The 18,390-nt window shown below is 36.6% G+C and overlaps 1 protein-coding gene across 4 annotated transcripts in view; it reads right to left on the reverse strand.

Annotated features, from left to right (window-relative positions):
- RNGTT (RNA guanylyltransferase and 5'-phosphatase) overlaps positions 1–18,390 on the reverse strand; it is a 187,675-nt gene that overhangs the window by 49,235 nt on the left and 120,050 nt on the right. For all 4 annotated transcript variants that reach the window (XM_040551729.1, XM_040551730.1, XM_040551731.1 and 1 more), the window contains one exon: positions 13,101–13,201. In XM_040551729.1, the coding sequence (XP_040407663.1) occupies positions 13,101–13,201 (101 nt within the window). The remainder of the gene's footprint in view (positions 1–13,100; positions 13,202–18,390) is intronic.

The following is an 18,390-nucleotide window of genomic DNA, read 5'->3' on the forward strand; positions in this document are numbered from 1 at the left end:
TCCCCCAGCCCACTGGTGGGGGGGGGGAGTGAGCAAACAGCTGTGTGCTGCTGAGCTACCTCCTGGGTTAAACCATGGCACTACCACAAAAATCCTCTACGCATGCACTTTATGCCTTGCAAAAAGTTTATACCATTTCAAATCTAGTGAAACAAAGCAATAATTTAGGCAGAGCTATCACAGAGATATATTTTCTGCATTAAACAAAAGTACATAATTAGATTGTACTATTTACATACTTCATTAAAAAACTGCGGCAAAAAAGGGACTCTGCAAAGTTTACATCTATACTATCTTTATGGTGTGGATTTTTCTGTATTAAATTTCGCTTAAAGGAATCATCAGTTTCATAACACAGCTTTCAGTGACAAAATGAAACATTTGGACCAAACACTATGTAAAATCCTTTGGGAAAAGAACGATTCTCAGTTTACACAATGAAAAGCAACAGAACAGCCAACATATAATTTCCGTACTAGATCCTTAAAAGAAAGGCTTTTCTACAGTAGTTAGGGCTCATTCCTGATCCTTAAGCTTGTCAAGTAAACTTCCTTGAGGAATTACTTAAAAACCTACTTAAATACATCCCATGTCTCTGAAGCCTGGCATAGCCTGTACCTATTTATTTTTATTCAAATGATAGCATTTTACAAGAGTAAAGCACTGGACACTCATCTTGCCACAGACTGAACACAGGTATGCCTCTTGCCTACACAGGCTCTATCAAACCACAAAAAATCACCAGCCAAATAACATCATAGAGCCTTAATTTTATCTCCAAAAAAGGCAAGATACTATCTTCAGAAGACATTTGGAAAATTCCTCTGTAGCATATGTCTCTGAATATTACAAAGAGAAACAAGAGGTATAGGATACATGAAAAATGTTTTAAGAATTTTAATGTAAAATAGATACTAGGATAAAAACCAGAAATTATCAGTGTGTGAAAAAAACAATCATATCCTATTATAAGAATGATTAAAAAAAATGCCCAATTTTAATCATTTAGCTTTAACAACATAATTCAAGTAACTGAAGCTTAATACTTCTGCTATTTATGATCTATCTCAACTTGACGAAAGTATTTGCATGTCTTACCATTTTCTCTTCTAAAACCAAAAATCAATCTAATTTAATCTGATACACAATTCATCTTCCAAAACACTTTTCTTAACACTCAAGTAATGGGTGGAGACTTATTGAAGGGAGTGCTGTGCAGAATTTACGTACAAACATCTTGGTCAGTGAGGTTTGATCATTTCTGCTCCTCTTCCTGAATGAGAGTGGAAAGAACAGCGAGTTCTGAATCAGAACTATGTACAGCTCATTGTCATAATAAATTAAGAAGCAATAAATATTATTAATCTATTAGTTGAGAAGGGTTAATCATGCCCATAATGAATTTTCCCTTCTAGAAGGGAGATTAGTTCAGAGCCTTCGCTAGGGGACATCCAATTCACTTCTGAGTTTATCTGTTCTGCTCTACTCCCCAGATCCACTGATCTCCTACATTTGAGTATCTAACTTTTAGCAGAATTTTGTACTCCTTAATAAAAAGATTAAAAATCTGAGTATTTGAGATTTGATTGTTTAACATTCACCAAGTAAGTGGAGGCGACGATTTGATATGCAGACTTGAGGGGGAAAACCACAATCAAGTTCACTATGCTGTTGCACTCTCCTCATTCCAATTTTCTCTCCCCTGTAATTAGAGGTATACACATGATATTTCATTTATAATCCATCGATAAGTATTTGCCCACAGTGCAATCCTTCAATATTTTGTGAAAAAAAGACTATTTTTAAGTATGAAAATATCCAAAGATTATAGCTTTCAAAACATTTAGTAGTTATAAGGGGGAAAAATGCCATCTGCTGGGTACAGCTGAGGACTGAGATTTTTTTTTTTTTAATTTCCTTACTAATATACCATGCTTCCCTGAGTGAGTTTTCTCTTCACTTTGGACTTCACTTTCCCCCATCTTAAAAACTGATACAAGTAACTTCAGTTCTTCCAGGAGAATGTAAGAGCTGCCTTGTTAAAGCTATGTACCACCTGAGACTTCTGACTGTCCTTTCTCAGAGCAGGAGGTCTGTCAGCAGTAGACATGATGACTAGCATACGAATGAGGATGCTTTTAATCTTTACATTAGAAATGTCTTTACGGTACCCAGTACTTCACATGTTTTTGCATCTCCACATATCTAAATTTTATGGTTAGATCATTAAATTGATCTAGCTTATAGAAAGCAGAGCAGCATACCACCATCTGTTTCTCTGTGAAGTCGTATACAACTTTTTTACCACTCAAAAGCCAGTGATGGAAAACTAGTTGCCAGAGTACAGGTGCAGAACAGGTTGGTTATCTGGCCTAAAACAATGAAACCATGGCCTTGAAAACCACACTGCTGAAGAAGGAAAAATAACCAAAATAAGTCAAGAATGTCTGGTACAGAAATATATGAGAAGAACTAGGAACTGGAAAGAGCAAAGTCCATTAATAAAATGGATTTTTTTTTTAATTATCAAAAAATATGAGGAAAGGAGGACAGTATCCTCCTCATAGTTACATATGGGAAAGAGAGTTTTGTTTTGATTCATAACAGCCAAGGGAATTCTCTTACTTTTTTGTTTGTGTTTGTATTTTACAACACAAAGAAGCAGCTGTCACCTGTTTGTGTACACACACATACACACGCAGAGGCACATATATTTATAAATAAAAACACATGATTCATTTCATGTGAAGCTGAAGCAACTTACAACATTGGAAATTTGGGCTTCAAAATTAAAATGAAGGCTTATTTCTCACATATACAATAATGCTAAAAATGAAGTAGGTCCTGTGAAGGAACACATCTTCCACGCGTTTAACATAAAAGCATTGATTTCAAAATAGAATTCAGTACAAAGCTATGCTTGTACTTCACAATTGCTGTCAAAAGACTGCCTGATAAAAAACAAACAAGCATAAAAAGTATGAAAATAAGGAATTTTGGCCTTTATAAGATCCTCTAGCAGGATGACATGCTTTTAACTGTTGTTAGATGGAACCAAATCTCTACTGCAAAGCACCAGGCATCCCCTGTCAAAGTGCACACACACACAAGCTCCACACCCAGCAGTTACTGTTCTTTTCCATACTGCTTAGATAAATAACAAGACGGGCTCTTCATTACCACTGAATCATCAGGCCTTGATTATGCAAATGGATCTCCCACAGACAGATACGTGCACCTATAGTCCCGCTGACTTTAATGCATTTCTACGACAGGATAAGCATCTTCTCCCACAAAAAAACCTACAAGCTGGGTGTTTGCCAAAAAGATGGCATGTGTGAATTACCAATCCTATGGCAGATCCTAAGTCATTACAGTAACAGATATTAAAAATACCATTTATTTCCTCAGAATGCAAATGTGCTCTTAAAATGCTAATTTTAACAAACTCATAATAGACTGATTTTTTTTTTGTAATCAATCACCCCAACTTGAATCCCTACAAAACGAGAGGCACTGTATAATTATGCTAAAAAATAATTATGTAGGTTTCTTTTGCAGCGTTTCTGAGGTTTTAAGATAAGCGGATGTACCGAGAGTTTTTCTTGGCTATCAAGCAGAGAAGGTGAAAACGCTGATAATCTGCCACTGTTCTAGAACAGCACTGTTGCATGCACACCATATTGATAACACCAGCATGGCAGAAATGCAAACAACCTGTATCAGGGTCATTTATTTTGTTGGCATGTTTTGCTGACTCCAAAGTACTTGTGAATGCAGTCAGACAAAATCCTGGGCTTCTATTTTCTAAACCAATTTCAAAATGTTTTTGATGGTATCAAAGCAAACTGAATTGTACTCCTGGAGTTATGACTGTTATGTATTATCTTTAATATATTCATTATTTAGTACTTGTATCGGGTCTTTTATGATTTGTGAGTTTGGTATTATCAGAAAATTAAATAATAAAATGTTTGGAGTAAGACTGATGAAGAGTACAAAAACGCATGCAGTATCTTTTGCTGTCTGGTCTGTTTGTCCAATGATAACCTTTTTTTCCTCTTTGTTTGCTTTATTCTTCTTTGAAATACACTACAGTATGCAAGGAAGTCATCTGAGCTAAGGTTCTTCCTTAAATACACGTTTCTTTATTTTTGCATACCATGGAAAAAACACTTAGATTTCTTACATTAGAGAGCTGTAATAACTCTATGCTAATGCTCTTCTCCATGAGCGGTTCTAAATGTACCAATGTGTAAACTCAAGAAAACAGACAATAAAAATCTCTATTTAAGCAAAAAGAAAAACAACAACAACAAAAACAATTGGACATTAATTCTTTAGGCAATTCATGAAGGGAAAAATATTCTGAATTAAGTTATCATTTATGGCATATTCACAAAATATAACAAGAATTCCTTGTCTGTAGAAGACCACATATATACTACACACAAAAATGCAATTCAGAGAAGCTCATACCAGCTTATAAAATTCAGAATAAAAAAACACTTTGAACAGTATGTTCAAAAAACTATTAACTCCTATAACTAAAAAAGTAAATTTATATTGGTGCAAAAGAAAAATATGTTCACAAATGAAGTTCAGTAAGTCTGACAGAACTATATCTATTGCTTTGCTCAAACTCCAGCAAAAGGAAGATGAACATTTCCCCTATTTAAATTAGACAGCCCTTACATTATGCACCTGGCAAACCCTTACCGCCTGTAACGAAGAACTATGTTTAATTCCTCCTTATACAAAACATGTTATTTTACTATGCAACTTAAGTACCTTCTCTAAAAGGCCAATCCCACAATTACTAAATTAAATACAGGTACAGTAAGCCTCCTGAAAAATCTCTATAATACATTAAAGAAAGCATGAAGAAAGAGAAACAACGTTTTAAAGCATTTGGTAGTTAGATGTGAAACGGTTCCCTATTACTTGCAAAATGTTTAACATATGATCTGCAGATAATCACAGAAAAATTCTGATTGAAAAGGCCCACTGCAGGTCATCTGCCTCGTGCTCAAGACCAGGTCCACTTCCAAGTTGTATCAGGCTGTTCACAACCATATCCAGTCAACCTCCAAGTATCTCCAAAGATGGAGCCTCCACAACTTGCCAACCTACTGCAGCGTTTGACCTTTCTCACATAATTTCTCCTCCCGTTCTTCTACAATTTCTCTCTTATTTTTCATTATTTCAATATACATCTCAGTGCAGCCTGACTCCACCTTATCTATAACCTGCTGTTGGGTAGTAGAAAACAGCAATGAAGCATTACCTGTCTTCCTCTTCTCCGGACTGAACAAACCCAGTTCTCTCAGGCTCTCTTTGTATGCTGTGTTCTCCAACGCCCTCACTGTCTTGGTGGCCCTCTGCTCCAGCACATCAGTATTTTTGTCAGAGTGGGGGGCCCAGAACTGGTCATAATACTCCAGATGCCATCTCACAAATGCTGAATAGAGGCATGGATCTCTTCCTTCCACGTGCGGTCCAGTTATCAGCTGTCCGTCTTTGCCACAAGAGCAAGCGGCTGACTGATTTAAAAACTTTGACCTCCAGGCCCCTGAGTTTGTTTTCTACAAGAGCCCCTCTCCGGCAAGGCAATCTCCAGGCTGACTGTTCCAATCAGCTGCTCCAGGTGAAACGCACTGCATTTACCTATTTGCATTTCATTTGAGTCCTCAGGAAGTTCAGCTCATTTCTCCAGCCTCCTGAGGTCCTTCTGAATAGCAGTCCTGTCCTCTGCCATGTCAGCCACTCCCCCGCAGTTCGGTGTCATCCATCAGCACTCTGACAGTGCACTTTATCTCAACAGCCAGTTTGCTAATGAAGCTTTTAATATACCCAGCCTCACTATTGTCTACTGAGGAACACTATTCAGAGCTGGCCTCCCGCCGGACTTCACTGACCATTGCTCTTTGAGATTGGCAGTCCATGCATTTTTCCTCCTTGTAGTCCACTTAATCCAGACCATGCCTCACTAACTGATTAACAAGGATACTATGGAAGACTGTGCTGAAGGCCTTGCTAAAGTTAAGACAGCTTTCACTATTTTTGCGTTGTTCACAGAGCTGGCCTGTTAGTTAGTCAAGCAGGGTGTGCTCTTGGTAAAACCATGCTGGCTGTTCCCAATCACTGACTTGTCCTTTTTGTGCATGGACATGACTTTCAGAAGAATTTGCTTTACAACATCCATTAAAAACGACAAAATGCAGCCCATCTGCTTGTTGGTTCCATGGATGTACATATATATGCTCCATTTGATTAAATAGTCCTGAAATTGAACTTCCTCACCTTTGTGTAGTAATTGATTTCCCTGGGTACTGCCATGAGATTCAGGAACCACACAGGCCTGCCAGCAGACCTTACCAGTCAAGACCAAAGCAAAGATGACACCAAATACCTCAGCTCTTTTATCTTTTGCCACTATGTCTCCCACTGCATCAGCAGCACGCTATTTTCCTCAGTCGTCTCTTCATCACAGAGGTACCTACAGTAGACCTTCACTTACCTTCAACTCCAGCTGAGTTTTAGCATTTGTAATTCCTTCCCTCTATATCCAAACACAATTTTATGTCCTCCATGGATGCCTGTTATTGTTTACTTCTTCCATAAAATTGCATAGGTATTTTTGGGCTGAATTTTGAAGAGGCTGTCCTTGAAGATCACTCACTTCTCCTGGGCCACTCTGTGCTTTAGGGGAACCTGCCATGGGATACTACCTATATGCTCCCTGAAAAAGCCAAAGCCAGCTACCCCGAAGCCTGAGATTATTTCTCCACTGCCTGCTTTTCTACCATCTCTTACAGTTGTTTCACTAGGGATGGCATCAGCCCTCAGTTTTCTAACCAGTTCCTTCCCATTCACAAGTAGCAAGAAGTCTAAGTTACATAGCTGAATACAAAATTTAGAATAAAATTCAAACCCAAATGTAAGATAAGACAGAGTACTGAGGATATGTGAGATAAGCAAATTTTAGAGGCATATGGTATTTGGGAGCTTTTCTTGATCTCGTTTACAGATAGAAATGGATCTTAAACAGAACCGATAATTGTTGTGATAGCTGATACAAGCAACTGGAAAAACTACTTTAAGAAAGCAGCAAGTTCAAGAAAAGGGAACATGGTATATAAAACACACAAAGCTACATTTACATTCCATTTAGCAAGCGTACAGATAATTTTAGGATGCTATGAGGCAAAGCTTTTAAAAATCTGGAGAAATGAGTAGCTAAAGTAGAATAATTATCTGACAGATGGAGATTGCCCCAAGGCTGCCACTTCAACATATAAAAAGATGAGGCTGAGCTCATTTTTGAAATCCAACATTTGAAATTCCAAGAGCATCTTGCATATTAGTTGTGGAAGGTACAACATTATGTTCAGTATGCCAGCATATAAATACAGGTTAGATTCAAAGACTGACTTTGAAAATTGTTTTTAAAAACTGAAGACTTACAAAAAGATTTCAAATACCCTCACAGAAGCATAGCATAAATACTTAAAAGTATAGTAAACCTGAAGTACGTAGGTAAAGTCTAGATGCTTTTGTGGTTTCCATCGTAACGTCAAAGGTGACAACTGCAAGTACATATTTCTACCACAGTAATATTTGTGCTTCCCCTTCCCATACTGCCACCTTTCTTTCTACACATAGCATTCTGTCTCAATCAGATTGCATAGCCCTACCCCTAAATTTGTTCAGGCCTAGTAAGACCAGTTGTGGTAACAGTTGAATGCCTGAAGATAACAGCTAAACAAATTACTCATTTACTTTCATTTGCAACTCTCACATTCCAGAAAAAGCAGGCAACTTTGAAGCACGCACTTGCTTTACCAACAGTACAGCCATAAATACAGTTAATATATTCAAACCTGCACTCCTCCTGCTGTCACCCCAGCACTGTGCATCTTTGCATCTATTTGCAACATCTTGTCCTTATTTGTTCATAATTGCTGTGGGACATCATCTGCATCCTGCTTCATAACTCCACTGTACTCAACGTAAACGCAACCCTAATCTAGACTGTGATCTCTGGAGGCTAGAGGAATATGGGATTATTATTATTATTTTTTTTTTTATCACCAGGGTACTCTTTGTAAAGCTCCCATTTTGTGATGGATGACAGTCGTAAGAACAAGTTTGTGTTATTTGATAACTGGCATTCTGCAAACAGGTAAGATTGAAAAGAGCTCACAGCCCAAAATAACAATTTATGGATCAAATAAAAAAGGGGGAACGGAAAGATAAGAGGAAGTACAAAACACAGACCAAACAAACTATCGTATCAGTTCTGCAGTTCTTAGCTTATTCAGTTAACTTTTATGATTTTTCAGCCAGCCAGCAATTTGTTTCAAAGCAGAACTGTGAGGAAAACTAGCTTTTAAGATGAATAAGCCACCTTGTGACAGACAACGTATATGACAGCAGATCAAGAACATCACAGTTATTTTGAACCAGTTGTAGCTTTTTTTTTTTTCCTTCAGATGCTCATTCTAATTTACAGAACAAAAAGGACAGCCTAACATCTAACACAAAAGGAAAACAGTCGCTTGCCTGTAGTCTCATGATATCTGTATCTGGTTGTCGAACTGTAATTGCCAGTGTACCCAAGATTTGAAGCCCCTGTTGTCTTCAAATACATTGTACTTCACCTTCCATTATTTATCACTCAACTATGAACAAGATAAACAGAACTTGAAACTTACTTGATTCCCCCCAGGTAAATAATATAGTTACTACCAAAGAGTTGATGTTTCTTTCAGATTTTTTTAATATATACAGATTTTATACATATATATATATATATATATGTAAGCCTTTATCAGTATTTCTTCAGCATTTCAAAGATGAGTAAATTCCTGATTCCTTCCCATACCTCAAAGTTCTCTATAAAACTTTTATTATTCTGTGATATGAAATGGTATTGAATGATTGATCATCTAATTGTTTGACCCAGTAAGATACTCATTCAAAGCCAATAAAGACCAAACCTTGCTTTTCGTTTGATTTTAACATGTCTGATTTAGATAAAATTTGGAGGAACTACACAGGCTAATTAAAAATCTGGAAAAGCAAACACGGACATTTTAAAAATTCTGTCCTTGCAAGCTACCACAAATTTGGCACTGAGTAGACATTTTCAGTTGATATTTGTGACATTTAAATACAGCTCAGAGTTGGTTTGGGGTTTTTATCATTTTTTTTAGAAATATTCTTGGAGTCAGACATTTTGGGAAGAAAATCTCCACCATTTAAAAACAATCTTCTCTGTAATGTAACTGAGAAATCGCACACAGCAATTAAACATCCTCTATATTCTCTTCTGACAAGGTCATTTAACTCATAGGCCATTTGGAAACACCATTTGTGTGCTGTAATTTTGTTTTTCATGCGTATCATCATAATTTAGAAAAAAAGGCAAGGTACTGTTGTTACATGATCAAAGGGCTTTGCTTCAACATCGCTGATGAGAGACAATTATCTTAGTAAACATGAAGAGATACAGAAGCGCTGGCAAGTGGATCTACTTTAAAGCACGTGAAATGTGAGGGCTTTTCAGTTCAACTACTGTGTTTCACCACAAATACACGCCACATTACTCTTTCATTTAGCTGATTTAATAGGTTGTTGGCTACTGTGGCTGGTTTTATTGTTGTTGTTTGTTTTACCTAAAGTAACTATTTTGATGTGATCACAAGAGATTGAAAGACCATAAGCTGGACTTCTTGCAAAGACAACAGAAGAAGAGTTAATGTAAACCATCATTCTGATGCTCTGGCAGGCTGGTCTATGAGAGTACACAGGGGACAATTACCATGGCTCAGCTGATAAGCTGTAACTCACTAAGGTGCAACAGCGCAATTTCTTTCAAATATGTGCACTGAACAGAAGTGTCAGTATTAGGTCACCGAGGTTACAGAGACCCTGCTTTTCCTCGGGATGCAATAGTATTTTTTCTTTATTTGTATTCTTTGTTATGCAATCTTCATCTTAATAGTGCAGCTTATTCTAAAAGTACTTCATAGATCATAAGCCCGATCCTCCTTTTTAATTCAATAGCAAAACTCTCTCCTATCAATTGTGAAATAACTGAACCCTAGACAAAAGCAAATTGGTCATTCATCCATAACTAAACTACATCTGGGGTGAAGCACAGCAGCTATTTTGCGGTTAACATTACTATTACAGACTGATCTATGGATGAAAATGCACAACTGGAAGCACAGGGGAATTTTAGGTGGATGGAAAAATAATCATACTGACTAAAATCAGGCAAATTCCCCAGAGAACTCCCTCATTCATAGGAAAAATGCACACAATTGTTTACAATTGATCAGGATCTCAATTACATGTGCCACACAAAAAACAGGTCTAACAGCTGACAGCACTCTCATCCCATGCTACTGAATAAATAATGCCCCTATATACTTTTTCACTATTTAAGTGAACAGGGGGCTATAAATACAAGGGCAGCATGGCTGGAGTTGTGTGGTAAGACCACACACAACAGTACCACAGATTTGGATGTCTGCATTTCAGGGTTTAAAGATGAGGCTGTAAATCAGAAGAGAGGACTTGGAAATTACAGACAATCCCCATTCTCACTGTTTCAAGCTGCTGTCAAGTATATGAGATCGATACTTTGATTTCAGCTCCCCATTTGTCAGTAAAAGACCAATACAAAGTCATAGATTCCTTTCCCATAAATATTATCACTTTACTGTATCAAAATAACACAATTTTTTATAATTGCACTTTAAACACATTTGTGTTACTCTGCTGTCAAATGCATGCCAAATTTCTTTTTGGATTACTGAAGAAAAAGAAAAGTTTTTGTTTTTGTTTTTTTTACCTAAAGCGCTGAAACCAGTATCAAATGCTTGCTTTTAATCTCAGTGGGGCTGGGGAGAGGCAGGAAGCCTAATGCTGTCATGTCAGAATTGCCAGTAGCAGGACATTCAGTTCATCAAAACAATTTTTAGTTTTGTCAGAAATCAACCTAACAGGCTTTCTTCACAGCCAGTTTATTATGGCAGTGCTCGGAACTCTGGAACTGCATTTTTCAAATCTAAAACTAAATCTGCTTCTTTTAAAACTCTCATCAACAGCTTCAAAATCAGTATATTTTAGATGTTTCCTTAAATCAGTTCGTATTTTACCAAGGAATTAATCAAACAATCATATTAACAAGTGATGTGCTTAAAGCCGTAGTATTTTACTCGCTGTTTTCGTTTACCTGGGTAGAACCTACTGTTTCATAGGTCATTACTTAACATAAATGCTTCTCTTCCAATGACGGTAAATTATTTTCCACATAGTACTTCATTAACTTCTTTTTGTTGGATGAATGCACCTGCGCTTACGCTACAAACAGCAGTCAACTGTGATATGAGCTAAAGTAAAACATTCCAAAGAATTGTACTTTCTCGAATGTCAGATTTCCATGATTATTTTTTCCATGTGAGAGGAACATAAACATTAACATATTTAAGTATTACAGTATTTAGAGACCAATCCAGCTAATCATTTCCACAATATCAGCAATACATGTATTTTCACGTAGCTGGAGTATGGTAGAAATTTTCCAAATGTTAGGAAGTGTTTCAGATTCTACAAGGGAACACTCATTCTTTAATAACTTGCTGCTAACAGCCCAGCTTTTTAGAAACAGTTTTGCTGGCTAATATTTTATAACATTTTTATTTTCTGATCAAGTAATTGTCATCTATTATATTAAATGTAACAGTAGCACTGACATTTTTCTATTTGAAATCAGTGTTGAGTAATCAGAGTACTTTTTTTTAAGGTGAAATGAAAAATAGGTTTATTTTGCTTCTGAATTACAGATTACTACTGTAAATTTATAAGCTTCAGCAGAAGTCATAAGAACCCCATAATAAAAATAGCATTCCTGTCAAATACCAGGTCTTTTTTTTTTAAATAATTTTCTTTCCTATTACTTTTCTGTGACTTAAATAAAAGTCAAATGTGAAATAGAAATTTATAATAAGTTAATTTCTCTGAAGTCAAACTTAAAATATTCCCGTATGTTCTCTAAAAAAAGCTGTGTTGCTTCTATGGACTTAATATTCCGCTTTCAAACACAAAAATCAGAATAGATGCTTCTGACCTTATGAAGTGCTCAGAAGCTAGTTGCCAAATATATTCTGTTGAATAAACTCCACATTTTTAAGATACTATATATTTACCAAATATGTTCGGTAATATGACATGCTAAAGTGTCTAAAAGTTAGATGGGTCCGTTATTAACGCACTGAGATAAGTAAGCAATACGTCAAATGAACTGTTTAATCATATTGAGGTACCTGCAGCACCAAGAAAAAGAAAGGCTAAATATCAGTATTTCAAACTGTCAGTTGTAATGAGTCCCATATGTTAAAACATTAAGCAACTTAAAAATCAACTCAGTTCTAAACAAAATCATTTCCAACGCAAGCTTTAATCCAGTGACTCAGTCTTCCCCCCTGCCTTCCCTGGCATGAGAATTGCCCCTCTTTAATATGTGCATTGCCTGAATTAGCAAATAGTATATAGAATTGATGTAATGTAATGATTTACATGTCTTCTGCTGTCAAAACTTACCATTTCTGAAAAGACTTTAATGGTTTTAGAGACAATACCAAAGAAAACCTATGAAGTATATTTTTTTTCTTTAAGAAAGTAAGTGTCATTTTTTATTATGCAGAATCCTAAAATGGAAGAAAACTTATGTTGGTATTATTTTGCATAAAGGCAATGGATCGTAGTTATTTTATGTAAGAATTTAAGCTAATATAGCCTGCCTACCTTCAAAAACATAAAGGTAATAATGCCAAATCCAAACAGGACTGGTTTTTCAGCAATTTTAGGAAACAATTTAAGAATGAGTAGATTTTCATTATAAGCATCTGCCATTGTTTTCAGTACAGCACTGATTGCAACAGTTGCTAAGATTTTCAACGAACAGATTCTTCTGAATATAGAGAGGCTTAGCCCCAGAAAATGTCGAGAAATATCAGAGGAGAGATTAACTGCTAAGGGACGTTCACTTGAGCATTATACGTTTAAAAAGGGAAGAGATTACATACCCTTCTCCACCAATTCTTGTTATCTTTAGACGAAAATCAACAGAGTTCAGGCTGGGTGGCTTCCATTTCAAAATATCATCACATCGACCAGGCTTGTATTTCTGAAGCAAATTAAAAAGCAGTTTAATTATGCTTATTGGTTTTCACTGGTTTTAAAAGTAACAATTCAGCGTCTCAGGCTGCATTAGATGTCTCTAATGAATTACAATACTTAGTGACTGAAACAATGAATTTCATTACCACAGAGGTAGTTGTGCTTCACTACTTTATTTGCTGCCTCCTTTTAAAACTGCTTAGCACTGTAGCCAAGCCATTGTATATAATGCAAAACTGAGAATGGAAATAAAAATTAGCATACTTCATTATCTCTGGCTAATGGAAAATTTCAAAAAAGAAAATACGACAGCACAGTTTTAATAAATGAGAACTGTGAAAGGACACACATAGAAGACGCATTTAAGATAACCTCAACATTTTTGAGGGATTTTATGAGCGATGTTTTTGTTATTCACACTGTTGGCTGACACAACGTGAAAAAGCCAGCAGCCACCATACTGCCAGCTCTCAGAAAGGCCCATCAGAAACATGTTCTTTCGTATCAAAGGAATGTAAGTTATATAAAGATTAGAGAACACCATGACACACTGAAACATAAATAAGGGAGCATCTGTTGCTTAAGAGAAAGGGTACACGCTTGTCTGAACCAAAAGTTGCCATACTTATCAGAAAAGAGCAATTTTCTCTTGAATTAGAGTTTTGATTTATCTCGGTCTCTTATAATCTATTTCAGTGTAAGTAAAATGCCACTTTGTTCATCCTCAGCTAACAGTGACAGCCGAGCCAGCTAAGCCTTTCCTTCCTGGAATATCTTTCATGGCAATGGAGAAAAGTAGAATGAGCATAAACAGGGCAAAAGCAAAAATTAGCTCCTAACACTCTCAGCCACGTTTCTGCTCTGCACAACAAAAGTAACCTACTAAAAGCTCTTTTTGGAATCTAAACGTGCCTGGCTAGACAGCATCTTCTCATTTTTTGACCATGGCTCCAGATTGTTTGAGACTGATGGCTTCAGGCTCTCTGTTGTTGTTCCCATTCAGGCCATTATAAACATGTTCCTAATGCCAGTACCGGAGCATCCTACCCAACTCACTATTCTAATCACACACAGCTCTGCACTGAATTTCTCCACAACCTTCTCTTTACACCTGAATAAAATTTAAATTATTTATCTTTGTCCTTAGGACAACGTGCAGAAGCTGTTTCTGACACCTCTTCTCTGTGCCTGCTCCCTTTCCATGTCTTTTATTTTATTCTTCCCCCACTATCTTCTAGTTGGTCTCTTGGAAAGCAACTTTCCCCTGTGGTCCCTCACATCTGGAAATCTTGCCAGATCAAATCAAACATCCTTATTCCATTTAAGTCAGGAAAATAGTAAGATATAGTGAGATAATAAAGTTATGTGTTTTTTTTTTTTTAATTTCTTCTCTTCCCACCTTATTTCCCCTTTATATGATTTCTGTCCTGTAATATCAACAGCTATTTGAGAAATGCTGGTTGCTCTTATACGTGTCCAAAAATGGGACTTAGAAAGGTTTAAGAAATTTACAAAATAAAAATAAATCTTTCAGTAGACAATAGAAATACTTCTTTAGTTGCCTCCATCCTGCTGTCCTCAGTCAGCCTTCCCTCATTTCTCTGGCTCTTCATTTGCCAGAGATATCTTCAAATCACAAAGATCTCATCTTTGAGCTCTTGTAGTAATGAAATATATCTTGCTTCTTAGTTTTTTTGTCCTCATTCCCAGATCTTGTACAATGAATAAATATTTAAATGAATATTTAAAGACTCACGCCATATACATCATATATACTAATCGATATTAAATGGATAAGACAACAGAATATACAAGATAAAGAAAAAAGCGCAGTGAAGTATTTAATCTTTTCAGATCATATTTTTATATACGGATGGAATATTTAAATATACTTTAAAGTATTAGCATTCCATTTTAGAGAAAAATTACTATCTAATAGATATATTCGAATGGTTGTGTGCATTGAATATGAGAATTGCGATAAAGGTGAACGATGCCGAAGTCTCTTTGTCAGTCAAATTTTCCTTCAATTTTCTTAAACCTAATATTGAGAGAATACGTAATTAAATTCTATACAGCTTATTGCTAAAGTATGTTCCAGGAATAATGGGATGAAATGTGGTGCTTGTAAAGAAATTATTGCTGCTCTCTCTTGCCTTTTAATTAGGCCAAAACCTATTACTCTTGCTAGGTATTTATTACTTTGTTCAAATAAAAACTACGAGGAACACCTCTGTTTGGGACCAATTTCTCCACAGAGTGAAAATTTAATTTATGAAGCAACTTCTACAGCAGGTACCAAGGAACACGGAGTACAGCTGAGTAGCTGAAGCTGTCGGAACAGATGTTGGTTTTGCTGCATGGAAGATTCATCTTAATGGATGCTCATCTGTCCCTTTAAACATGACCAAGGTCTTCAACCATTGCATAAAAGTGTCATCTGTCAATCACGCCTAAGCCCTAAAATCTTTTATTAAGCCTCTGTGTGGCATAGCTTCTAGGTTATTGACTTGCAATAATCTTCCAAGCAAGATTACTGGAGCATTTACAATGATGGATTTATTAATACATACTCAAGTAATCAATTTCTATTTAAGCCATAGATCATATTTTTGAGACTTTATGAGATGTTAAGACTTGATCCAGTCTAATTGACTCTAGAAAACAATCCCAGCTGGTTTAATATATGGGTACAAACCATCTTTTTACATATCACTCCTTTAAAGAGAAAATAAAGAGAGGCTAACAGACCTCAGGACAGAAAAAATTATCTTTTTTTTGTATAGAAATACCAGTCTTAACCACAAAGGATACCATATTTTGTGGCCAAAAAGAAAACTTGGACTGCTCTGCATTCAAGATTACTAAGTATTTTCTCCCAGCCATACAGGGGAGGATTTATTTCTGCCTTGAACATAAACCCTGAAAAAGCTTGACATTCCTTTAGGAAATTAATTCTCCTTAATGTTAAAAAAATGAACCAACCTCTCAGAGTCATGGCACTGAAATCCTGAAGAAGAGATGCATCTGATCTATCTAACAACCTAAGAACAGCCTCACTAGAGTTCTAGCACCCTGGCTCTGTCAGTGCCCAAAAGCATATGCTTAGGGCAATCATATATGATGTTTTCTACTGTTACTCTCCCAGAGACTACTCATTTTCAAGCTCAAAGCCATCCTGATGTAAATGTGATTCCCAGGTATTTAGTGATTTTCAGCCTTCCCTGCCTGAGCTCGTTTAGCTCCCCACTAAGACCTGCAAACCTCTCCCAGCTGTAACAGCCTACAGCACAGCAGCCCACATGCAGCCGAACATATTACAAACTGGAATACCAGTTTAGGCATCATCCTGTTTTTCTGAGTACAAGGGACTCCCCCCCAGCTGTGAGGACTGACCAGGACCCTAGCCCTTGACTCCTACTTTTCAACCAATTGTTTATCTGTGCAAGAACTCTTTCTTTCATCTTGCATCTGCTTTAGTTTTTTTCAATTTTTTTTTTTTTTTTTTTTTGTTAGAAACACTGACAGAGGCTTTCTGGAGGTCTAGGCAGGGAATTCCACATGACCTTTACTCAAATGATTTTTGATTACCCGGTTGGAGAGGCATAACCTTACTTTCATAAAGGCATGTAATTTTTCCCAACTATATGATGTTTACCCAGGTATCAACTACTGCAGTCCTTATTATAGTTTTCACTACTCTGTCCAGTTGAGACACCACACTTGCAGGCTCTTCCCCGACCTTCCATGACATCTGTCCCCATCCTCAGGTTTTGTTTTTATGGGTGGGTTTTTTTGGCATTATATTTGCTGTCCTCACATCCTTATGCACCAATGTATACATTCCACATAGGATCTACTACAGGACTTTTTCAACCCCCATTTTTTTTCCTCCCAAGACTGCCAAGTAATAGCCTCCTAAAAATCGAATGTGAAACCAACTTCAAAACAGACATGAGCAACTATTCCAAGATCACTAATGAAAAGCAATGCTTTGACAGGATATATCTGCATACCTGTAATTTCACTAACTCAAGTTTAATTACAAAATTGATTGGCTGACTTGCTTGAAGGAGAGTTGGGGGGGGGGGGGATTTGTTCGTTAAGATGGAGTTACCTTTCTTGCCTTTCCCTCTAGAACCATCACAGCGCAAAACAAGTCTTGGCTAAACATTTTGTTCTATTAAAAAAAAATAAAAATGAAGGAACAATCTCTTCCACACTTCATGTTAGCGGAAGAGATATTGTCTAGAAAACAATGGCAATAAAAATAGCCTTTTGACTATTACACTTGGTCTTGATCACTGTCAATACACTTCCGACTTCACAGTAGATTTGTTAAAATTGAGCAGCTGATAAAAGTAACGCAGTCTACAGACATTTTTCTGAAACATTTACAAAGGCTTAGATAAGCAATCAGACTTCAAAGTTCACATCAGGAAGAAGTTACACGGTCTCCAGACTTCTACTGTTATATCATAAAAAACAGAAAATCACGGAAATTCACCTTAAAATGAGAATTCATCCAGAGGCCATATTAACAAACCCTGAGGGGGGGGGTTCATTTCTGTAATGGGTGAGCCCATATACACAGTACAGCAGTAGCAAGTTCTTGAATTTGAGTACTAAGTGCAAAATCAATTTCTTCAAATACGAGCTGAAGCCAAACAAGAATTCTGCTTGTTAAGTACATGAAAACTTCACCTTAGATGAATCATTGCATACTACAGACCTGTACTGCCTGAAGTTATTCTACATTCCATTTCCAAAACAGAATGTTAAACAATCTGTCTGAGATCAAACTACTCCCTAGCATTTTAAATATAGCATTTATAGCAATGATATCCTCAACGCTCTCCCCAAATACGCATGTAACATGACTACTCTTAAAACATATCAGGTCACGTAGCATTTCAAATACAAAGATCTTGGTTCAGACCGAAACCTTTCCACCTCATCTAACCACAGGAATTAGAACTCGACATCCAAAAATATACATTAGGAAATCAGAAAATATCTAAAATAGCTTTACAGGACTGGACCAGCTGATTTGCAGTGCCAAGTGCCAATGACTGTGCCTTCAGGATGGCCATTAACCACCTCCCCAGCCCTCAGATTTTAGCAGCCCTGTTACTCACTCAGCATCTACCCAACTTTTTTTCCATCGCTGTTCTACTTTTATTATGATTACAATAA

The sequence above is a fragment of the Cygnus olor genome, chromosome 3 (genome assembly GCF_009769625.2).
Source record: "Cygnus olor isolate bCygOlo1 chromosome 3, bCygOlo1.pri.v2, whole genome shotgun sequence".
NCBI lineage: Eukaryota > Metazoa > Chordata > Aves > Anseriformes > Anatidae > Cygnus > Cygnus olor.